This window comes from Saccopteryx leptura, chromosome 2 (genome assembly GCF_036850995.1).
Source record: "Saccopteryx leptura isolate mSacLep1 chromosome 2, mSacLep1_pri_phased_curated, whole genome shotgun sequence".
Classification (NCBI taxonomy): Eukaryota; Metazoa; Chordata; class Mammalia; order Chiroptera; family Emballonuridae; genus Saccopteryx; species Saccopteryx leptura.
Window position 1 is genome coordinate 282,467,451 of NC_089504.1, and position 25,676 is coordinate 282,493,126.

The 25,676-nt window shown below is 35.7% G+C and overlaps 1 protein-coding gene across 1 annotated transcript in view; it reads left to right on the forward strand.

Annotated features, from left to right (window-relative positions):
- The first annotated feature begins 3,107 nt into the window (after positions 1-3,107).
- Positions 3,108-25,676, forward strand: part of SPTA1 (spectrin alpha, erythrocytic 1) — a 134,266-nt gene continuing 111,697 nt past the window's right edge. Inside the window, exons 1-12 of the mRNA XM_066366089.1 lie at positions 3,108-3,195; positions 4,853-5,092; positions 6,377-6,502; positions 8,592-8,732; positions 9,543-9,689; positions 11,724-11,857; positions 12,888-13,032; positions 20,412-20,566; positions 22,185-22,320; positions 22,420-22,521; positions 24,380-24,517; positions 25,144-25,254. Coding sequence (XP_066222186.1) covers positions 3,193-3,195; positions 4,853-5,092; positions 6,377-6,502; positions 8,592-8,732; positions 9,543-9,689; positions 11,724-11,857; positions 12,888-13,032; positions 20,412-20,566; positions 22,185-22,320; positions 22,420-22,521; positions 24,380-24,517; positions 25,144-25,254 — 1,578 coding nt within the window. The 5' untranslated portion in view covers positions 3,108-3,192. The remainder of the gene's footprint in view (positions 3,196-4,852; positions 5,093-6,376; positions 6,503-8,591; positions 8,733-9,542; positions 9,690-11,723; positions 11,858-12,887; positions 13,033-20,411; positions 20,567-22,184; positions 22,321-22,419; positions 22,522-24,379; positions 24,518-25,143; positions 25,255-25,676) is intronic.

Genomic DNA, 25,676 nt, shown 5'->3' on the forward strand with positions numbered 1-25,676 from the left:
ATCCAAATGCTGAGCCACCAGGGTTTAATATTTTCTCATCATGCTCTTCTATTAATCCAAAGATGCATCCTGGGACTCATACTAATAACGGTAAACAGTGCTCAGAGACTGAAATAACAAAAAAACCTTTGTCATTCTAAAAGTACTGAAAAGATAGGGTGGGATTAAGTTCAAAGTTAGCAGCTGAGAAAGTAACACTCAGTGCTGCCAGAGAGACTTACCATGAATCTTTTCTAGATGCAATGACTGAAACTGCAGAAAACATTTCTTCATCAGTGTGAAACCTCTTTCCTGACTGTCTCTTGTGCATATTCACATTGCTACCGGCTTTAAAGACTTTTGTTCTTATCAACTTTTATTTTATTTCATAATGGACATTCCTGCTGATTGTGTTCTGTTATTTCTTTATAATAGTGTGACCAAAAATGCAGGTTTGGCTGCCTGCTGCAATGAAAACCAAACTCATGATACCAGTGCTGGTTCAAAAGTAAAGAGATTTATTCAGGTGCCATGATCTGGGAGAATGGCGGACTTTCATCTCAAAGACCATCACCCTTCTTGCTCAACGTGTGGCTCTTATAGGGATAGAAAGGGAAGTTTTTTGTTTTGTTTGTATCCAATAATATTGCTAGCTTTTGGCCAGCTTGGTGTAAGAACCTCTTCCTGTGCCATCTATGGTAACAATAGGTTATCACATGTTTGGCATTCTTGGTCAGAAGATCCTGAAGTAAGACAACCAGAAATATTAATGGACTAAGAGAAAATTGACAAAAATAGATGAGGAGCCCAGTGCCATGATGTTCATACTCACATGTTTTGACTCTGTTTAAAATATGTACATACCAAATAACCATGGGATGAGTTTACCTCTCAGAGATTACTCTGTTTTTTCATGTAAAAATGGGGATTATAATACTTGTTTTGCAAACTCTTCTAAAGATTAAAAATTAATGTAAATTAATTGTGTGAATATGTAAATTAAGATATGATAAATTCTAATTGAAGCTGGTTCTTCTTATCTCTTGAATAAAGATTTAAAATGTTACCTTTCCACCTAACTACAGTCAGAGGTTCCTCAGTGCATGTGATATAATGGTCCTTAAGATTTGTGTTCCTGCCTTTAATACTCAAATTGATTTGAACTTAATAAAACTATACAGAAAAGTAAAGTAGTGTTAGACTTTCAGGAGAAGAATTTAAAGCTGGTGAAGTTAAACCTCAGCTCTTGAGTTCAGCTGAGAAAGAATTCAGAGCCAAGAACTCTAACTATAGGAAAAAGTTGCCTGACCTGTGGTGGCACAGTGGACAGAGCATCAACCTTGATCACTGAAGTCGCTGGTTTGAAGCCCTGGGCTTGCCTGGTCAGGGCACATACAAAAAGCAATCAATTAACAACTAAAGTAAGACAACTACGTTCTCACTCTCTTTCTTTTTTTCTGTTTTTCTTTCTTTCTTTTTCTAAAATCAATAATAAAATCCTTTTTAAAAAATAAAAAAATTATTTAGAAAGTCACAGAGGTAGAAGAAGTGAGACAGCTGGGCTGTGTGGACTCAGGAAATAAGCTACAGAGGTAAAAGAAGGGTCTTTGGAGCTTAGAAGAAAGAAAGCAGAGATGTGCATTGAGAGAAATGTAGAACCTTGATTCAAATGAGTAGATTATAAAAGCTAGATTGTTCACATTGGATTTACACTGGAATAATGTTTGGCATGGATAGTGCCACTGAGTTACAGTGCAATCTGAAACCATTCCACTATTTTTTGTTTGTTTGTTTCACTTTTGTAAAGTTGCCTAAAGGAACTATACCTTTGTAAAATAATTTCTGCTTCCTTCCTTTGCCATTAAAAATAATACATATTTTTTATCCAATACCCTATTGAGGGACAGTTTGGTTGTTTCTATGTCTTGACCACCATGAATAATGCTGCAATGAACATGGGTGGTGCATATGTCTTTTTGTTGTATACTAGTCAGTCATATAAAAATGATGAAATATTTCCATTTATGACAACTTGAGAATATTATACTAAGTGAGATAAATAAATATGAAAAAGCTAAGACCTATATGATTTCACACAAAGGTGGGGTATAAAACTAAGACTCATGGATGTAGACAAAAGTGAAATGGTTACCAGAGAGAGAGGGTTAGGAGAATGGAGTAAAGGGGTTCAAATATATAGTAATGTAAAGTGTTTTGACATTGAGTGATGGGCACACAGCACAATGAATAGTTCACATGCTGTGGAGATGTATACTTGAAACTTATGTGTTCCTATAAACCAATGTCACCCCATTAAATTTAATTTCTGAATAAAAAATAATAATACATTAAATCAAAATCTCACATTTTAGATCTTAGTCCTATTTTCAAATGCTTTCTGATTTCATTCGTTTTTCAAATGACAGATTCTAATTTTTGCTTCATGAAATACAGATAAACATACACATCTTACTTTTTTTCTTTCTTCCATTTAAATTATTAAAGATAGAGCTAAATTAGATTTTTGAAATAACCCAATCTGTGAGGTCAGTAATAAAATTTTCTTTCTATTTAGGCAAAGGCTTTATAGAAAGAACAGGGATATCTTGTTCACTTAGAGGCTGTTAAAAATCTGCAGTGAGGCTTGGATGAAATTGTTGAGTTATATTTTTCTAGGGACAGATTGGAAGAGGAATTTATGTATGTCCTGAGTTCTTGTAATTCTGCAGAGTCTAAAGAATGAGTAACAAAAAATTATTTCATATTTTATGGTTCTCAGATTTAAAATCTGAAACTAATCAAAGAAACAAAACACATTTATCTTACTTACACCATTAACTGTATTTTTCCTTTCTAAATTTCTATGTAAAAACCTTGCTTTCATTTTTTATGAAGTCCTACTGTGAAATTTTGAGAGTTATAGTCCCTGAAAACTGCTGAGTCACATGGCATCTGTGAAAGTTTGTAGCTGCCTCAGCTGAATCTGTCTTCTGAAGATAATGTAGGTTGTAGCTGGCGGGATTCTGAGCCCAACTAAGTTTTTTTTTTCTCTGCCATATATGTACCATTTCTCTAATCATTATCTGAATTAGACTAGACAATTCCATGTGAATTGTCTTTCTCTTTCTCCCTCTTTGCCTCTCTCTGTTCTGGAAATATTTTGTCTTTCCAGGTTCTAGACCTTTAGGAAAACCAGAACACTTTCCAAAGGAAATGGTGAGTAAAGAATTCTTTTTTTAATTAATTTTTAAATTTTATTTAGAGAATTAACTTTAACAGGGTGACATTGATCACTAAGATTACAAAGGTTTCAGGTAAACGTTTCTATAGATTTTGAACTGTTGATTACTTTGTATGCCCATCACCCAGAGTCAAATCATTTTCCATCACCTTGTATTTGTCCCTCTTTACACCTTACCCCCACTGCCTCCCCCCATCCTGTTTCCCCTGGTAACCACTTCACTGCAGAATCCTTTACAGTACAATTTGTCTTTATATCTCCTTGAATTTTCTGTACTATCTTTAACAGGAGGATTAAGAATTATTCTTGGCTCTTACAAAGTAGAGAAATTAAATTATAATTTTTGTGTGTGAATGTCTTATTTTAAACAATGACATTGAGCTAGTGGTTATACAGCACTTAAATCTAGCATGACCTGTTTACATGGGTTTTCAGAAAAAACAACTAACTTGAAATAAAATAATACAGAATACTCTGAGTTTTCATAGAATGATGTAATTCTGTAGCCTGACTAGTGAAGATGCACAGAGTAGTAATTATATTTAGAAGGAAGAGACTGAAATTTGACTTTATATTGAATGTTCTGACTGAAATAAACCAGAGAAAATTGTGCCTTTGTCCAGATGAACAAAGGTAAACTTTGTGGAGATTCTGCAGGATATTGTCACAAATACGTTAGATCTCACTACAGAAAAAGATTTTTATGTTGTTTGAGAGTACAATGTTTTATATTTCAAAAGCCAATTACTAACATACTAATAATTTGACATTTGTGGTAATTGGGTAGTAAGTAGAGGGCTGAACTTCTGACTTGTAGTGCTTGTGAATTTAGCAAATAAGGAGTAAAGAATACTACATTTCCCCATGTATAAGACACATTTTAATTTGGGGGCCCAAAATTTGAAAAAAAATATCTATTGAACTCAAGTTTTATTCATCATAAAATTCATACAACTCCTCATCACTGTCAAAACTCCCATCCATTAGCTTGTCCTCATTTTTGTCTGATGAAACATCACTGTCTTAATATATTGCCTCGTCCTCAGTTCCATCTATGGCATTTGAAATGCCACACTTCTACATCCACTGTATAAGACACACCCAGTTTTTAGACTCCAAATTTTTCGAAAAATGGTGAGTCTTATACACGGAGAAATATGGTTTATTTACCCATGTATATGAGCTACATTTTTAAGTAAAAGGAAAACATTTTTAAACTTTTGTGTGTATTATTAATGAAGTTAATTGCAGGCCATTTTAATTATTAATTAAATTGTGTTCAGAATAATCAATACTTGTCAACCTTATTAGCCTTTGAAAAAGATAAAATTGTATTTTTTATTCATCTGAAAATGTGGTTTGGCTAATTTAAATATAACTTGCATTATTAGTCCAAATTAATTCTATCTATAGAACTTAGTAAGTATGGGCATAAGTTTATGTGAAAAAAAAAGTATATCTTAAAATTATATAAATATACTAAAGCCCTTGTAACAACAGACTTTTGTAGGCTTAAAGATACCTAGACATAAGTCCAAAATATGTAAGTGCCTTGGGGCATATTAAAGGGGACAGTATACTAGAAATCTGAGAACCAGCAATGGATAGAACTTTTTTTTTTTTAACTTGCAGGCTACGGAAAGCAGTGGGCCAAAGGTGTTAGAAACAGCAGAAGAGATCCAAGAGAGGCGTCAGGAGGTGTTGACTCGGTATCAGAGGTTCAAGGAACTGGTTGCTGAGAGAGGCCAGAAGCTTGAAGAGTCCTACCACTACCAGGTTTTCAGACGAGATGCAGATGACCTAGAGAAATGGATCTTAGAGAAACTCAAGATCGCAGGAGATAAGAGCTATGAAGACCCAACTAACATACAGGTCACTCAGTTCCACTAACAGTTTCTAAATAGACCATAAGATTTTAAAAAAGAGAAATATTTTTATAATATAAGTGTATAACTGGTTAACTGTAAGAGGAGGATGCAATAGAAAGATTAGACTATCTGTAAGAGACATTTTGCCTCTCAGTAGCCTATACCTTCAACTTTTTAACCCTCAGCACCTTATTTACAAAGGAAAGTCCTTATAGATCAGCAATTTTGAAGCTTTTCTCTTCTCATAACATGTAGAAACTAGCCACTAAGGGAAAATAAAGGCACTGACCACTTCGCCCTTAGTAATTAATTTATTTTTGCCATGAGATGAAAACGGTTGTGTTTAATCAAGAGCATTGACCTCTTCTCCCTTAGTTTATGTGTATCATAGGGAGGAAAAAAGGTTGAAAGTTGCTGTTCTAGATAACATCTTATGAATGTAATATTCATCTGATGTAAAACTCTGGGCAAAACAGTGACAGTGACCAAGAGTTTAAAAAATTTATTTAAGTGATTTTAATATTCTGTGACATTAAGAATGGAATTGAGGTGAAAAGACATCAATGCTTCGGAAACAACTGATTTCCACTCCCCTCAGAAAGACCTGAGTTAACCAAGGTTTCCTCTGGGTTTTCTAGAAATGACTTATCATACCAAATGAGAGGTCGGAATGAGAGGTCACGAGAGAAGGTTAGGGAAGTTCACACCTTTACCTGTAATATGGCATGTGACATCGTCATGATCAGAAGAGTTACATGCCTAAAAGGGGCAATCATTATTACAAATTAACTTTATTAATTTATATATGACAATAATAACATAATCTGGCATGTGAAAACTTAATCTAAGAAAAAAACATTATTGTAATGATCATCTTTCTTATTGTTCTCTACTCTTCTTCTTAAAGGAATTTCTTTCTTTTTAAAAAAAAAAGAAAAAAGAAAAAACTGTGTTACATTCTTTCATTTACCTAGAAGACAATTGAGGCTTTAAAATAATAGGTATTTACTAGAAATTTCTCAAAAACAGTAGGAAAAGAAAAAAAAAACCTTTCTCTGTGGTCACTGAATTTGAGCCTGGAATCCTTTGAAAATCTGTGTGCAGTGATTCTGCTTAGAGCGGCCATTTCTTTTAGGATGTGACTTCCCCATCTATGGTCATTGATTATTGCTAAATCTGGGTTGGGCAACAAGTAGTTCTGACTGAGAGTAAGATGAGAAACAAAAGACCTTTTTATGGTTCAGAGATACTAGATTTCATTAGCTATAAACTGATTTATAAACTTCAGGCGAAATATCAGAAGCATGAATCCTTCGAAGCAGAGGTGCAGGCAAAATCAAGAGTCATTCCTGAGCTGGAAGAAATCAGGAAAGTCCGATTTGCTGAGGGGCATTTTGCCCATGAAGACACCAAGGTAAATATATGGCAGAGTTCTCAAAGATAAGTTTCTAATTGTTGATTACTTTATCAGGACTTTAACGGATTATACTAAATATAAACTTTGATGTAACTGGCTTGGAATTAGGGCTCCTGCCTCTTACCTTTTATAAAGGATGGGGCAAGAAAGATTATGGGTTGTCCATATGTTCCTTGGGGTGGGTAGAAAAATTATGATACAAAAGCTCTCATTGATGGCATCACATTTCTTCCTGTGCCACTGCAGAGTAAATTGACTCAAGAAAAAACCCACTTCCAGGGGAGGGGGAGGGAGGAGATGGAGGGGGCTGGGAGGAGGGGAGGGGCATAAAGAAAACCAAATAAAAGGCAATAAAGGACGATTTGACTTTGAGCGATAGATATACAACATAATCAAACGTCAAAGTGATCTGGAGATGTTTTCTCTAAATCTACGTACTCTAGTTCAGTGTTTTTCAACCAGTGTGCCACAGCACACTAGTGTGCCGTGAGACATGGTCAGGTGTGAGTATAAATACATTTAGAAACTATATTATTAACTGTATGTATAATATGTACTGTGTTAGAGTGTCATTTTGTGTCATTTTGGTAGGTGGTGTGCCCCAGGATTTTGTAAATGTAAAAAATGTGCCACGGCTCAAAAAAGGTTGAAAATCACTGCTCTAGTTGACCAATGTCACCCCGTTAAAATTAAAAAGAAAAAGAAAAAGAAAAAAAACAACACTTCAATCTTTTTCCAAATTTCCCAGTTGAATTGGCTTTCCCAAATGTCCTAATTATTTCTTCAGACCTCAGAGTCCTTAACCCTTAAACGTTTTGGAAAAGGGATGTTCTCCATTTGAATCTTAACTGAAATATTTGTACCTTTGTCTCCAATATCTCTTTCTCTTCCCAGTCCACATGGTGTGATCACTATTGTAGATCTCCAAACTCTCCTGATCACTTTGAAAAATTCCTACAATACCTTTTCTTCAGAAAATTCTGCTAAACACTGAAGACTACCACTACTTTGGAACTCACTATTAATGAACCTTTTTTTTTTTCTTATTTAATCTATGTACTCTCCCAACACATTTTCGTTTAAATAGAAAATTTAGGATCTTTTTTGTATAAATACATTTTTTACTGTTTATGTATTTTTTAAATTGTTAAAACATCAGTATCACATACTTAAAAATTGGTCTTCCCTTATTTAGCAAATCCACCCATTTTATTGTCAACAAAATACAGTCAGGGAACACAGACTTTAACCAGAATAGAACCTTATTCAAAAGAAGAACATGGAATAAGAAAATCTCAAAAGATATTCATTGATATAAAATAGAAATTATTTTGTATTATTTAGTTTTGGGTGCCACCAACTTCCTAGATTAATTAGAATATTTGAAATGTGTTTAAAATATCTTCACATCTATCAGAATTATTAGGGCTATGTCAAATTGTGTGATGCAGGATTTAGAGAGAAATATGGTCTATATATATACTACCTTGAAAAACAGAGTAATTGTAAGACGCAAGATTCTTGAAGACATGACATAGATGAAAAGTTTACTTTTACAAGATATGCACTACATAATCCTCAAGCTAACCTGGCACTGAAGCCCTCAACTATATGATCTCAAAGTTCTCTTATTGCTTTGGGACCACTGATTTAATTTAATTTATTTATTTATTTTATTTTATTTTGTTCTGATCTTTTCTGGCATACAGTTCATAATAAGTATTTTTTCTGTGATTTTGCCACTGCTTAGAATACTCTTGCCCTATTTTCTACTTGCCAAAATTCTATTTTTCAAGATGCACTTCAAGTGAGCACTCGTCCATGAATCATTACCCCATCATATCTCAGTGTTTTTAATCACTTTTTTTAAAAACCCCAAAGCATTTCTAAAAATTGTTTTGTCTTATGGAAGATAATATCTGGCTCAAACATATCTTATGTTCTCTTTTAAATACTAGTTGAACAGTTAACGCACAAGTGAATGGAAAGGAACATTTTTATCTAGGTCCCTCTCTGCACAAGTCTCTGAATCTGCACCTACTCCGTAGCCTCTGTGTTTTAGTAGTTTTTCCTCTTTTCCCCAAAGGTCCATCTGGAGGAATTGCGCCACCTGTGGGACCTGCTGATAGAGCTGATGCAAGAGAAGGGTTCCTTCCTTCTGCAGACCCTGAAGCTCCAGCAGTACTTACAGGAGTGTGCAGACATCTTGGAGTGGATTGGAGACAAGGTATAAAACTAAACAGTATGTATTTAGGACTTCTCAGCCCTTTATGCCGGGCTTCCAAAGAAATTTAATATAAGCTATTAATAAAAAAGGTAGGCGTCTATTCCTGTACTTTGTTCCTTAGAAGAAGAAGAAACTTTGGCTAAGATTTAGGGGACATTCTAGAGATTGTTAACATTGTAAGGGAGAAGGTAAGTTTAAATTATGATTCTGAATATGAAGAAGACAAGATTTACATGAAAATTGTGCACTGGAAGATAATCTAGGCTTGTCCCTCTCATACTTTCCATGATATTACACTCCATCTTCCATTTTTACTCCTACACTAGGTCCAAGCTGACAGTATTGCCAGCTCTTTCCTTAGCTCGTGTTTTTCAGTGCCTATAACTATGACGTTTCTTTTTTTTCTAAATACTTGAAGATTAATACTAGGGTTAAGACTGAAGACTTGTACAAGCAAGTGTTTACTTAGCACAGTGATTTTGTAGATATTCAGTATATTGATTTGAGTAGAACCCAGATAAATTTATTTTTTTGTTCTAAAACATAAGGGGTGCTTCCATGGGCTCTGCCCAACAATATCCCTGATTGCTGTGAAGGATTACCCCAAAGAGCACTGTCCTCTGGGCCAAGGTGACACCCTAGGAAATATACTTTTACATTTGGCTTTTTTTTTTAGAAATGGTTCTCCCAGGTTCTACCTGTATCTTCTTCTGAGTTATCCTAGGAAAGCAGGCATGGATTTAAGACATTTTAGTTGAAGGAATTAGTAAATCTTTGCTGATGATTCAATAGAATTTTCTGTGTCTACAGGAGGCCATAGTGACATCAGTAGAACTGGGTGAGGACTGGGAACGCACAGAGGTTCTGCATAAGAAATTTGAAGAGTTCCAAGTGGACCTGACAGCAAGAAAGGGGAAAGTGGATGGAGTGAACCAATATGCTAACCAGTGTGCTGAGGTGAGGTGGAGAGCAAAAGAGTTGATCCAAATATAGGGTTCTAATCTTAAAGAAAAACTTCTGGCTAATCCAGGGTGGGGCGTGAGGTATATTGGACATTGTGAGAAAATAGAGGGATGTATGTCTCTGGAATAACATGCCCAAATCAGTTTCTTCTCTCTGGATCCATACTTTGCCATTACATGAAAATGGAGGTATGAGTAAGTGCGTGTGTATAGAGAAATTACATATACAATGAAGTAACTCCTGCACTGTGCAGTACACTGATTACTCATGTTTATGCAGCACTCTTTCTTCATGAAGAATCAGAATAAATTAGCAAAAGATATAAATTAATGGTGGCCTATTATAATATATATGATGTCATTATATATGATTTTTATGTGGGCACAGAGGGAAAGGAAGCGGATTTAACCTTAGGTTCTTAAGAAAATACATTAATGTTGCTCAATATCAATATCTTAGCAGACAAATACTCAGTATGTGAATGAATAAACCTATTATATGCAAGAAAACCGAGAAGCCAGTCTGATTTCATATGTATATGATATACAAAAAAACTAGAAAAGTTATGCTTTTTCCATTATGGTTTTATTATCACTACAGTTTTATAATGGGAAATACTTTTATAAGTTGGTACCCAGGTTTCAGAATGAATGAATACTAAAGTAGGAAAAAATAACCTATTTCTCAAATTTTTTTTCTGGGTTACATTTCCAATGGTTCCTAAATTTTTTCTGTTCACCATCTTTTTCTTGTAGCAATTTTTATTTATTGTTGTCACAAACTGCCACAAAACTTAGAACAACAAATCTCTTATTTTTTCCATGACTCAATGACTCAGATTCACTGAATCATAATTCAATGAATTAGCTGTTGATCTGGGCAGTTCTCCTGAACTCACCTGGTATTAAGTTGCGATAGTTATGTGGTGATTCAGTTAAGGTGGAGGATCTAAAATGGACTCACTCTCATCTCTGGGGCCTTAACAAGGATAATCAAGGCTTTTTCCATATAGTCTTATATTTCAGTAGCTCATACTTTCTTTGTGTCAGTGTTCCTACAAGGTAAGAACAGAAGCTAAAATGCTTCTTGAGGCCTAAGTGCTGGCGCTAATAGAATATCATTTCTGCCACATTCTATTAGTAAACAAATCACAGGCCAAACCAGATACAATGCATGAGGTAATAGAATCTACCTCTTAAAAGGAAGATCTCATGGCAAAATAATGTGTCTACTTTTTCTAATCTACCGTAATAAGGATTAATCTAAAATTGAGTTTGTTTCTTGCTCTTTTGAAGTAGGGCTCATACAGCTACAAAGGGCAACACACTCAGAAAGGAGAATGTAGAAAATTCCATCTGGAGAGGCTTCAGGATGGAAAAGGAAATGGAAAGAAACAGGGACAGGAAGACCAGGGAGATGGCCCTGTGGGAACTATTCAAAATTTCCAAGTATCAAAATAGGCTGATGCTGCTAAATTAATGTAGTATTTATAAATCTCATTGCTTTAGGTGGTTTCCAAAAATGTATAAATATAATTTTTTTTGCAAAATTAAATGTATATGCATTTGTGTATAATTCTGGGTAGAGGAAAATTGTTCTCATCTCATTTTCAAAGGTGTTATGACCCCAAAAGATTTAAGAAATACAGAACTAGTTTGGAAGATTAAGTCATATTTCACAAAAATGATTTTTTTCTTTTTTTTTTTACTTGTTTTTTTGTTTTCAGGATTTTCTCCTGAAAACATCAGTAAGGTAGAACTCTGAAAATAACATCATGGTTGGGCACCCTGTTTAGTAGGCTAGACCAATGCTGTGAGCAAAAGATATGATATCGGGCAGTTTGGATTTCTAGATTATTGAAAATGTAGATCAGATTAGATCTAAGGAGCATGGCTAAAGTTAATTTCAATATCTAGCCATATAGTCATTCTTCACTTCTGAAAAGTATGAACCAGTTTGAAATGAGAAGAGTTTAAATGATGGAATAATCTCACATTTGGATAACTCCAGCATTTTTTCCTCTCAAAGGAGAACCACCCTCAGCTGCCTTTGATTAAGTTAAAGCAGGAAGAGGTAAATGTTGCCTGGGAGCGTCTCCATGGTCTGGCTCTCCAGCGACAGAAAACACTGTCCAATGCTGCAGACCTCCAGAGATTCAAAAGGTATGAGTCTGGACACTGCCTTACAGGAAACTCTGCAATAGCATCATATTCTGTTTACTGTTAGCATTAGTGGTCAAGGCCTCAAAGAAAATCACAGGCTTACCTTTAAGAGAATGATAGAAAGGGTAGTTTTTTAAAAAAAAACTGTAACCCACTCTAGAGCCAAGTTTGTGGTGGCTGGAGCCCAAAGCAATGAATATAGCACTAGTGAATTAGTGATGGAAGCCCTGGAAAGGCAAGGAAAGCAGATTAAGAATTGAATGGGGATGGAAGGTGGAGCTGGGAAGAAGAATGATATTCATGAAGTGTTGACCCAAATATGGGAAATATATGGGGAGGCTCAATTATGTCCAGGTCTCTATATCTCTATGAAAACTTTTAAAAGAAAGAACTCTTTTACATTGTTTTTTTGTTAATGTGTAGGAAGGTCATTTCTAAGTGGGTAAACTAGGTTGGACCTTGCTGTGTGATTTTTTCTTTCTTTTTTTTTTTTTTTTTTGAGACAGGTAGAAGGAGAAAGAGCGAGAGACAGATAGGTGCAGACAGCAGGAAAGGAGAGAGATGAGAAGCATCAACTTTTTGTTGCAGCACCTTAGATGTTCATTGATTGCTTTCTCATATGTGCCTTGACCAGGGGGACTCCAGCCAAGCCAGTGACCCCTGGCTCAAGGCAGTGACCTTGGGCTCAAGCTAGTGACATTGGGTTTCAAGCCAGTGACCTTTGAGGTCAAGCCAGCAACCACGGGGTCATGTCTATAATCTCATGCTCGAACTGATGAGTCCACACTCAAGCTGGATGAGCCCATGCTCAGGCTGGTGACCTCAGGGTTTCAAACCTGGGTCTTCAGACTCCCAAGACAATGCTCTATTCACTGTGCCATCACCTGGTCAGGCATTGCTGTGTACTCTTTTCATTAGTTTTTGCTAGTGTTTAGGAAGATAGGGTAATTTCTAATGGATAAATTAAGTTGGAACCTTGTCTGGAATACCTGCTATGTTTTTTGTTGGAGCTCATGTGGATGTCTGGCAGGGATGTGACTGAAGCTATCCAGTGGATCAAGGAGAAGGAACCTCAACTTACTTCTGAGGACTATGGTAAAGACCTTGTTAGCTCTGAGGCATTGTTTCACAGTCACAAGGGACTTGAGCGGAACCTTGCAGTTATGGATGACAAGGTAAGCCACTGTTGGAAGAATGGCAGGCCTTTTTAACTAGAAGAGGTATTTAGTGGTCATCTTGCCTCCAGAGGACAAAGTAAATTTACTATTCAGTGAAATAGAAATTTTGTGATTCTTGAACATACCTCCTCATTCTAGCTCTAACTTGTATTTGAACATTAAATATCATTTATTTAAAAAATTATTTTATTTAAATCTATGTGTAAATATTATATATATATGTTATGTGCCATTGATTTGGATTCAATTCCTGGAGACCCTATAAATAAATGATGTTCACAATGGCCTGTCTTTAACAGCCTTGCTCAGCTCCTATAAACTCAGGTATATATTTTGTTTTGTTTTTTTATGGAGTCAATCCATCCAGTGGTGGGATTCAAGTTATTTAACGAGTTCTGTGCCCTAATGACTGTTTTATTATTTGTTGTTGTTGTTATTATTATTATTATTATTTATTAGAAGCAGAAAGATAGACTCCTGCATGCTCCCTGACTGAGATCCATCTGGCATGCCCACTCGGGGGCGATGTTCTGCCCATTGGGGCTGTTGCTCTATTGTTTGGCAACTGGGTTATTTTAGAACCTGAGGAGAGGCCATGGTGCCATCATCAGTGCCCCAGGGCCAACTTGCTTAATTGAGCCATGGCTATGGGGGGCAGTGTGGAGAGAGAGAGAGTTAGAGAGAGAAGGAAGAGGGCTGGAGAAGCAGATGGTTGCTTGTCTTATGTGCCCTGACCAGGAATCAAACACAGGAATTCCACATGCCAGGCCGATGCTCTACCACTGAGCCAAATGGCCAGGAACACCTAATGACCATTTTAAGTATTAAAACAATGACATACTGAAAGGTAGTTTATTATTTCATGTGTTTAATATTTAAATAACAACAATAAAAGAGGTACATAAAACTAGATGATGTTATAAGAAAGGGTTTTAAAATATTAATAAAAATATTTAATAATACCTGACAATAAACAATAAAACTGTTATTAAAGGTATTTCCATATTGTTTTATTTAAAAAAATTTTTAAATTTTATTTACAAAATTAACTTTAACATGGTGACAATTATCAATAAGAGTACGCAGGTTTCAGGTAAACATTTCTATAGCATTTGAATTGTTCATTATGTTGTATACCAATCACCCAAAGTCAAATAATTTTCTGTCACCTTATATTTGTTTCCCTTTACACCCTTCACCTCCACTCCTTCTCACACACCCCCTCCCACGTCCCTTTCCCCCTGTTAACCACTTCACTTTTATCTATGTCCATGAGTCTCAGTTTTATATACCATGTATGTGTGAAATCATATAGTTCTTAGCATTTTCTGATTTACATATTTCCTTCAGCATAATGTTCTCAAGTTTCATCTGTGTTGTCATAAATGTCACTATGTCATTCATTTCTTATGGTTGGTAGTATTCTATTATATATATGTACTACATCTTCTTTATCCAATCCTCTATTGAGGGACACATTGGTTGTTTCCATGTCTTGGCCACTGTGAAAAATGCTGTGATGAACATGGGGGTGCATGTGTCTTTACGTACCAAAGTTTTTGAGTTTGAAGAACCACCATACTTTCTTCCATAATGGTTGTACTAATTTACATTCTTACCAGCAGTGAATAAGAGTTTGAATTTCTCTACAGCCTCTCCAACACTTGTTAATAACTGTCTTGTTGATAATAGCCAATCTAACAGGTGTGAGGTGATATCTCACTGTAGTTTTGATTTACATTTTTCGAATAGCTATTGAAGATGAGCATCTTTTCATATATCTGTTGGACATTTGTATGTCCTCTTGGGAGAAGTGTCTGTTCAGGTACTCCCCCCATTTTTTAATTGGATTGTTGCTAGTTTGTTGCTAGGTTTTGTGAGTTCTTTATATATTTTGGATATTATTAACCCCTTATCGGAGCTGTTGTTTGCAAATATTATCTCCCATTTGGTTAGCTACCTTTTTGTTCCATTATCAGTTTCTTTTGCTGTGCCGAAGCTTTTTAGTTTGATATAGTCACATTCATGTTCTTTTTTCCTCCCCTTGCCTTTGGAATTGAATTCATCAAATGTTCTCTATGGCCAAGGTCCATGAGCTTAGTTTTCTTTTATGTTAGGTCTTTAATCCATTTTGAATTAATTTATGTGCAGGGAGACAAACTGTAGTCAAGTTTCATTCTTTTGCATGGGGCTTTCCAACTTTCCCAGCATGATTTATTGAAGAAGCTTCGTTTTCTTCATTGTGTGTTTTTGGCTCCTTTCTCAAAGATGATTTGTCCATATATATGTGGCTTTATTTCTGAGCTCTCAATTCTGTTCCATTGGTCTATATGTCTGTTTTTCTGCCAATGCCATGCTGTTTTGGATATTGTGGGTCTATAATATAATTTGAAGTCAGGTAGTGTGATAACTCTGACTTCATTCTTTTCTCTTAGTATTGCTTTGGCTATTTGGGGTTTTTTATTGTTCCATACAAACCTGGTGATTTCTTGTTCTATTTCTTTTAAAAAGTGACATTGGGATTTTTATGGGGATGCATTATTTTGTATGTTTATTTGAGTAATATGGCCATTTTAACTATGTTGATTCTTCCAATCCATAAACATAGAATATTTTTCCATTTTATTGTGTCTTTTTCAACTTCTTTCGATAGTGTTTTATAGTTTTCAGTGTATAAGTCCTTCATATCTTTTGTTAAGTTTATTCCTAGGTATTTTATTTTTTGTTGCAATTGTAAAAGAAATTGTGTGTGTGTGTGTGTGTGTTCATTTTCTGATGTTTCATTGTTGGCATATAAGAAAGCAGTGGACTTTTGTATATTGATTTCATATCCAGTGACTTTACTGTATTGGTGTATTGTTTCTAATAGTTTTTGGTGGAGTCTTTGGAGTTTTCTATATACAGGATCATGTCATCTGCAAAAAGTATTACCTTAATTACTTCTTTTCCAATATGGATGCTTTTTATTTTTTTCTCTTGTCTGTTCACTCTGGCTAAAACTTCCAGAAGTATGTTGAATAAGAGTGAAGAGAGTGGGCAGCTTTGTCTTATTTCTGATTTTAAAGGAAAAGCCTTCATTTTTTTTAACCATTTAGTATATTAACTAATGGTTTGTGATATATGGCCTTTATTATGTTGAGGTACTTTTTTTCTGTTCCAATTTTATTGAGTGTCTTAAACATAAAAGGATGTTGTATCTTATCAAATTCTTTTCTGCATGATATGATTTTTGTTTTTTGTTTTGTTGATGTATAATGTTATTATGTTGATTGATTTCAGTATGTTGAACCATCCTCGTGCTCCTGGAATGAATCCCACTTGATTGTGATGTATTATTTTCTTAATGTGTTGTTGTATTTAGTTTGCTAGTATTATGTTTAAGATTTTTGCATCTGTATTCATTAGAGATATTGGTCTTTAGTTCTCTTTTTTTTGTGTGTTGTCTTTGCCAGGTTTTGGTATAAGTATTATGTTGGCCTCATAAAATGTGTTGAGAAGTAATACTTCTACTTTTTTGGAAGACTTTGAGAAAGATAGGTACCAAATTGTCTTTGAATGTTTGGTAGAATTCACCAGCCATCTGGTCCTGGACTTTTGTTTTTGGGGAAGTTTTTGATAGTTGTTCCTATTTCTTCCCTGCTTATAAAAGTCTGTTTAGGTTTTCCATTTCTTTGTGACTCTGTCTAAGATTTTATAGTTCTAGGAATTTATTCATTTCCTCTAGGTTGTTGAATATTCTACTAGTAGATTATCCATATTGCTTCTTGATTGGCATCCTCACTTGCAATTTTTTTTCACCTATGGATGGAATGAACATTACTATGCATGCTTAGAATATGTTCTTGCACAGATAAATGTTAAAAAAGAGTAAAGAATGTAAATTTGTGATTTCCACATTGGGCGGCTCCCAGTTGTTCACCTTAGAGAGAATGCTGATTACAAGTGCCATTTTAAACTAAAAAAAAAAAAAATTAAATATCGGTTCTGCCAAACCTGTGCAAATCGCTGAATCTCACTACTGCTTCCATGTCATATTTGATCTTTCTCTTTTCCTGATACCATTTTCCAAGCATTACTGTATTTTGTAAAAAAAATCTTACATTTTAATGATGTGTCAGAATTAAGGTAACTTCAGTTTTGTTGTTTTTGTCAAGCAATGTTTCAGGCTTAATTTGCCTACCTATTCATATTTATCACAGCCCAAGGTATATGTAGAGCTATCTTCCAATACCATATTTTAAGTGAATAAAATGGTTCTTGTCAAATGTCTATCTTTCACATCTGTACATAGTAATTGAGAATATGGGGGCGTGTACATTGTCTTAGCATTGGTTTCTGATGACACATCTTTGCTTAATCTTACCTAATTTTTTTCTAGCTCCCCTTCTAAGTCTCAGCCTTTTTTAAATTTCTTGGTTTCAGTATCCATTTGAATTGATGACTGAAGCAAGGTGAGCAAAGGCTTTAACAATTTCAGTGTTTTTATTGTCTATGTTAAAGTTGTGTGTTTCTTCTATAGTAATGATTTTTTTTCTTCTTCATTCACATGCAGTCTCACTTAGATACTTTCTTCTTTCACTTACATTGGAAGTTGTTTCAAATCATTGCTACTTTCTGTCAATTAGATGATATCATCTGCATATCTTCACTTATTGATATTTCACTAATTTTCACTATTACTCTGCATCTAGCCCAGTTTTCTATATGATATCTTCTTAGATACCAACATATATGTTTACAGTTTAAACAAATAGGGGGGAAAATGCTCTTTTGTCTGATATCTTTGCATCATAAGAAACAATTCTGTCCTTCATATTCTGTCTTGACAGGGCCTTTCTGTCCACGATACAGGTTACATATCAGGACACTCAAGTGCTGAGATGTATCCATTTTTCAGAACAACCCATAGCTTTTCATGATCCACACAGCCAAATAAAATAAAATAAAATATTTTTTAAATTATATTTTATTATTAAAAAAACAAAAAACAAGATAAATCTGAGAATGGTTTTTTAATTTCACTTAGTATCCTGTAATCAGAGTCTTTCCTTCATCTAATCACACTTTCTTTTGTTGCAGCTGAATCCTGATTCTTTTGTTGTATCAGATCAGCGAGAAACAAACGTCTTGCCACACACACAATCAATTAACTAAATTAAGAAATTAAGGAGTCTAATTAACCAGCTGCACAACTGCATGGAGACCTAAGTCGCTCAATTCAGTGTGGAGGGGAACAGAGTTTGGGGCTAGCTTTTAAAGGGAAAATACATACTAACTGAGGAATGGGGAGGAGAAGAAGCATAGCAGTAAAACAAAGCAGTGAAATAAGCTTTCTTACAATGTTTATCTATAGGGTTAATTCAGGGAGAAATATTCTGAGAACACCTGCAACTTTGCAAAGCTAGCCCAAGGCCATAGTCTGGGAAACCAGCATCAAGGCCAGGAATAGAGAGTCTTTTCAGAAAAAGTAAGTTCTGCTAAAAGTCTCTTTGTTTTAGAGAAAGTAAGTTTTGCCAAAAATTATTCATGTTAAGAGCCTTTGTTTTCCACACTTCATTTTTGTCTATTACTCAGTGGATAAGGAAAGAAATTTCTTTTCCCCCTTTTATGATAAATTCAGAGACATTTGAAGCACATTACTAAACACACCTTTGGGTTTTCTTCTGAAAGGTGAAAAAGCCTCAGCTCCAACACCTACGGAAGTAGACATAGGCATGCTAGAATTTGGAACAAGCTTGTATTCTGAATAATTCCCATCCTTACTTCTTTCTCCTGTGACTTTCACCATAACTTAAACCCTTACTCCCAAGTGTCCACAGCTGAGTCAGCCCACAGGAATATACTCACTCAGTGTGTTTTAGTTATAGCTCTATCCCTGGATCCATTTTCTAAAGACCATTCTATCATTCTATTTCTTTTATTCTTGCTCATTTTTGTTTTTGGTCTTTTTTCTAATAATAAAATCCCATGGTTGATGAATAATAGTAATGAAACCTTAACCCTCAACCAGAAGTTTTCAACCTTTTTCATCTCATGTCACACATAACTAATTAATAAACTTCTGTGGTACACCAAAAATATATTTTTTGCTGATATGATAAAAATAGGCATAATTTTGATTGAATTGCAAGAAGTAATAATATATAGTATTTACTTACCTTTTTGTTCCAAGGAGCTTCTTAAAAAATTAGGTGCCACCTGATCTGTGGTGGCGCAGTGGATAAAGCATCGACCTGGAAATGCTGAGGTCGCTGGTTCGAAACCCTGGGCTTGCCTGGTCAAGGCACATATGGGAGTTGATGCTTCCAGCTCCTCCCCAGCTTCTCTCTCTGTCTCTCTCTCCTCTCTCTCTTCTTCTCTGTCTCTCTCTCTCCCTTTCTCTCTCCTCTCTAAAATGAATAAATAAAATTTTTTTAAAAAAAATTAGGTGCCTATACTTGTATATAGGACTTCTGGTACCAAGAATTAATCAATCAGACACAACTTTATTATGTGATATGACCAGTAAGATGCAATTCTATTATATAGCCTATAGATTTATGTTCAAGATAGGGTATGCATACTGAACAGCTATTGTTTTGTTGGATGTTGTCATTTTTATTTTTTTAATTTAACAATCTGAAGAAAAAGAGGTCACTGCCCCTGACTAAATAGTCAAGTATTGTATGTTTTAAAAATTCTTGTATCAGTGTCACTCTGTAAAATTTAATTTTCTAAATAAAATTTAAAAGAAAAGAAAGCAATCAATGAACAATAAAAAAAAATTTTGTGCCATATGAGTTGAAAATCATGTCCAACACAATACCTGATTTTAGTTAGGTTTAATTGAAGGACCAATGATAACATGTAGAAAGTCACTTATATCCATAGTTTTGCCCTGGTAACTCTGCTCCTCAGGAACTGTGCTCAAAATGAGCTAGCATTACTGGCATATTTTTGTCCTAAGTAGAAATATCTTTCTGATTCTTACAATAATATTTATGGAAACCATATAGAAGTTGGTAAAGGGAAGACTTAAATCTAAACCTTGTTTCTGACACTTATTAGCTGAGTGATATTGAGCAAATAAAATATTTACCTCTCAGTTTTTACATGAAAGGGGACTAGGAATACATTGTACTTTATAATATTACTAAAGGAAGACTAGAAATCCAAAAAATGTATGTGAATTGCTTAGCAGAGAGACAAAAAGTGCTCAGTAAATTATTATTAATATAGTATATTAATACATTAATCTAAGGATACCAATAAGTATGTATTAATAAATTATTATTATTTATATGGCTGTTTTATTGCATCACTCCAATAAAACTTTACCAGGAGAAATCAGAGTGCTTAAATTTCTCACTAGGTTTCTTTTCTTTTTCATCCTACAGGTCAAGGAGTTATGTGCCAAAGCAGACAAGTTGAAGCTTTCCCATCCTTCAGATGCATCTCAGATCCAGCAGATGAAAGAGGACCTGATCTCCAACTGGGAGCACATTCGTGCCTTGGCAACCAGCAGATATGCAAAGCTGAAGGCTTCTTTTTGGTGCAGAATCTCTCCTCTCTATTATTCTACTTATCTCTACAAGATCTAGGCATAATACTGAAAGTATAAATAAAGGATGAAATAGTAGAATGGTGAGGGACCCAGACCTCCTGCCTGCTCAGTAGAGGCAAAAGAAGTTTTAGTTTTCCAAGAGAAGTCTTTTGCAGGATGAAATAATACTTAGCATGACAACTCTGTTCACCTGCACATTTTTTGTTTTCCTCTGTTTGTTTAGTTGTAAGATGCTATGAAGTGGCCCATGGAGCTAAAAAAGCAGTTAAAAAAAAGTCAAAATCTTGGTCCTAACTAAGGAACTAAAAGAATCTTCCAAACTGAAGAGAATAAAATTAAATATAGAATTATTTCCTGAATGTGGGTTAGCTTGTCAAAAAACTGGGTATCATTTCAGTAGTTAATTGTATGGCCAGTCATTAAATCACTAGAAAATGCTATATATTTTAATGTTATAATTTTAAATTAAATGGTAAGCATTTAAATTTTTTTGTATTTTCCTTTTTTAGTGAAAGAGATAGAGAATCAAAGAAAGGGACAGATAGGGACAGACAGACAGGAAGGGAGAGAGATGAGGAGCATCAATTCTTTGTTGTGGCTCCTTAGTTGTTCATTGATTGCTTTCTCATATGTGCCTTGACCAGGTGGCTACAGCAGAGTGAGTGACCCCTTACTCAAGCCAAAGACTTTGGGCTCAAGCTGGTGAGCCTTGCTCAAACCAGATGAGCCCACGCTCAAGCTGGCAACCTTGGGGTTTCAAACCTGAGTCCTCTGCATCCCAGTCCTATGCTCTATCCACTGTGCCACTGCCTGGTCAGGCTGTATTTTTCTTAAGTGAGAAGCAGAAAGGCAGAAAGACAGAGTCCTGCATGCGCCCAACCTGGATCCACCTGGTAGATGTTCTACCCATCTGGGACAGTTGCTTTGTTGCAACAGGAGCCATTTTAGTGCCTGAGGTGAGGCGAGGCCATGGTGCCATCCTCAACGTCCAAGCCAATTTGCTCCAGTGGAGCCCTGGCTGCAGGAGAAGAAGAGAGAGATAAGAAGGGAGAGGGGGAAGAGTAGAGAAGCAGATGGTCACTTCTGTGTGCCCTGGTTGGCAATCAAACCTGGGACATCCACATGCCAGGCTGACCCCCTAACCATGAGCCAACCGGCCAGGGTCAGCATTTAATTTTTTTGAATTGTGTTTGTGTATTTATTTTTATTAATAGGGTTAAGAGTTAACTCCTCACCCTAATACTAGTTCCTCCTTCTCACAAGGTGCTTCTAGTCATTAATATATTATGTGTTTATTTATTGGTCTCATTGGAAGTACTTTACTTCAAGTGCCTCTGTGGTATGTGTGACCCTGTAATGTTTGAGATGTAATACCTATGTGCCTTATCACAGAGTGACACATCTATCCGAGAACTACACAACCCAGAGCAAAAGAACTTACAACCTGTGCCATTAAAGGGACAGGAAGTAGTACAACAGAGGAAGGGGGGCAGAATTAGGGCAAGGAGCATATTGCACCTTTAGCTCAACCCAACCTTAACTGTCTGTCCAAAGTCAGTTTACATCTGGTTTCTCCTTCTTGACCTTTACCTGACCTTTCCCACAGGTACCAACGTTTCTTATCTGACTATGATGAACTCTCAGGCTGGATGAAGGAGAAGACGGCTCTGATCAATGCTGATGAACTGCCTACAGATGTGGCTGGAGGGGAAGCCCTACTGGATAGGCATCAGCAACATAAGGTAAAGGGAAAACTTCTCTCCAATATGAGAAAAAAAGAAGTTCCAAGAATATCAGAATGTTTCTTGCTCATTTTAAGACATTTTATCTTCTGACCACAGCATGAGATTGACTCTTATGATGACCGATTTCAATCTGCTTATGAAACTGGGCAAGGCTTGTTGGATGTCAGTCACGATGCTTCTGATGAAATTTCGGGAAAGGTAATTGGTTTAACAGAATTTGTGAAATTTTGATGCATATTTAGCCCTCAGTTACTCTCATAATAATATGATAATCTCTAAATGGAAAGAGGACATGTGTCATATAAAGATACTAGTTATATGAACCCAACTTTCACCCTGCTTCTTTCAGATATTGCTTTAGCTAAATTGAGTAATTTTAAATTCTCAGGATAAGATTGATGTTCCTTACCTCTGAATCTTTATTTCATCAACCTATCTAATTTAATCAATATATGTTCTACCTAATTTGAAACATCCATACCATTTTTCTTTGTCACACACATTCTGTTTTATTACTTCCTCATGCTCATTTCTAGATTGTCAATTTTGTGAGGACTGCATCTCATTTATCTTTAGGTTCTTTAAGATGCGTGGCACATGTGCCTTTTCTTTTCTCCTCAGTACAATCTCAAATAAAACCGATCTTCCTGTTTCTGTGTTTTTCAAACTCACGTTATGTAACAGGAAAGCTTTGAACATTCAGAATTCTACTAAATAAAAAATCGGGTTTGCCATCAGTCTAACCTCTTAGAGGCTCATCTCAACCCTCTGATCCCTGAGAGAAATTTTGCTCCAGTCACAAACTCAGAAGAACTGTTTAAGATGATCATTAAAACATTATTTGCAAGCTACCTTGCATTTCATTACATTCCAAGTACATCCTCCAGTGGTGTGTGATGAATAAGGTTGAGAACAATAATTTGAATCATCCCATTACTCTATGGAAATATTAATATGGGTTTTATTATTAACAATATTCTGCCAAAGGGATAGTAAAACCCTAAGTTCTTAAAAACCTACCTATTATCCTAGGGTTCTGAAAATATGTGCTGTCTTTTTGATGGAGTTAACACAACAGGTGTAGTAATACACTGGAATTTCTTGGGTAGATGCTTGGACAAAAAACAGGCTTTTTATGGGTTTGATAATGTCACTGTTCACTTTCCTTAATGGTTCTTATTTGCTTTCAAAATGGAATGCAGAATTCTCAATCTGATAACTTAAGTGCTCTATGAATTTACAGTTTATCAAATGTCCACTTTTTTAAGGCACTTCACTTTTCTCTGAGGCAGTTTTTCTATAATCTAACAATTACTTAGAGTAATTACTTGTTCATGGCATTATGTCCTACAATCCTGATCAAGATAACACTCAGCACCCTTTAAATATTTGTTTGGTATATATCCTTGCCATATTTGTACTTCTTGGCTCTTTCAATCAGAATTAATATTTTTCTTGTTTATTTAAGCATATTAAATGTGCTGTACATATTTTATGGTATTTATCCCATTTTTCCTATACTACAGTTATTCACTCAGATATTGGAGCCTAAAGAGAAAAGCCCATTTCCTGATCATTTTTTTATCCTTCAAAAGGTCCTACATTTAGGCCCTGGTCAATGGGCTCAGTGGTAGAGCGTTAGCCCGGTGTGTGTATGTCCCGGGTTCAATTCCCAGTCAGAGCACACAGGAGAAGCAACCATCTCTACCCTTCCTCCTTTCCCTTCTCTTTATCTCTCTCTTCCCCTCTCACAGCCAAGGCTCCACTGGAACAAGTTGGCCCTGGTGCTGAGGATGGCACCATGGCCTTGCCTCAGGTGCTAAAATGGCTCCAGTTGCAAGGGAGCAATGCCCCCACATAAGCAGAGCATCGTCCCCTAGTGGGCTTCCCAGGTGGATCCCAGTTGGGTGCATGTGTGAGTCTGTCTCTCTGCCTCCCTGCTTCTCACTTAAGAAAAATAAATTAAAAAGTCCTGCATTTATTAAATGTACAGTAATGTAGAATAAGATAAATTAATTAAATGCCTTCCTGGCACATTAACTCTTCTTTTCCAAAGATGGCAATACTTCACAACAACTGGACTGCCCTGATGGAACTGTGGGACAAACGTCAGCATCAGTTTGAGCAGTGCTTGGACTTGCATCTATTCTACCGCGACAGTGAGCAAGTGGACAGTTGGATGAGTAGACAAGAGGTAATAGAAGGGTTCAGCAAGTGTCCAAAACCATTTCTCCACCCCTCACTTACCACCATAACTACTATCCTTACCCTTAAAACCACTTCTGCTTTTTTAAGTTTGCCTTGGGAACTGAAGAGTGAACCACAAAGAAAAGAAAAATTGACCCTCCCTATAAGACTCTTACTATTTCCTCATGGGCAAATGCATGGAAAAATACCTAAATACAAAGCAGAGAGGCTTTAAGCTCAACTGAGCATAAGAAAAAATTAATATTAAATTGCAAAGGAGTTAGGAAGAAGAAACTGTAACGAGTCAGGCAGAGTTAACCAGAGATTACTTGGAAGATGTGAATGGTCTTCTTGAGACAGCTTTGAGAATTTACAATGGTGCCTGCATTGATTGGGAGAATTCTATGTAAACAAACCTATTGACAAAGGTGATAAAGTTGTATTCGAGGATTAGGAAGAAAGTCTGAAGTTCCTGCTGTTTGAGATTAGTCTGTAGCTACTATACTTTTTTGTGTTAATTTCTACTTTGCTCTCCAATTCTCTCACATCCTTCCTTAGTTCTTCTCTCAGAGATATTAAAAGGGAATGTTATTCACCAATGAAGTACAGCTGAGTTGTTTCTGTCTTCTACAGGCCTTTCTGGAACATGAGGACCTGGGAAACTCCCTGGGTAGTGTAGAAATCCTTCTTCAGAAGCATGATGACTTTGAAGAAGCCTTCACTGCCCAGGAGGAAAAGATCACAGTAAGAAATGGGCCCTGGTTTGGGCATTGGCTTCACATTTGTATGTATCATATCATCCAACACTTATCCTTAAAGAGAATTACTTTTATAATTATTAGACATAACATCAGAATTATTTTTAAGAAAAAGCATCCAAAAAAATAATCATACTGATTTCTATCAACACACTTTTTTGTTCCACAGAGTATTAAGATGTCTTTTGATTTTATTTATTGGTTTTTAGAGAGTGGGGGGGAGAAGCAGGAAGCATCAACTCATAGTAGTTGCTTCCTGTATATGCCTTGACAGGGCAAGCCCAGGGTTTCAAACTGGCCACCTCAACATTCTAGGTAGATGCTTTATCCACTGCACTACCATAGGTCAGGCAAGACTGTTTTAAGATTTCATGATATTTTTTTTGATAAAAGATTGTCTTTTTTCTT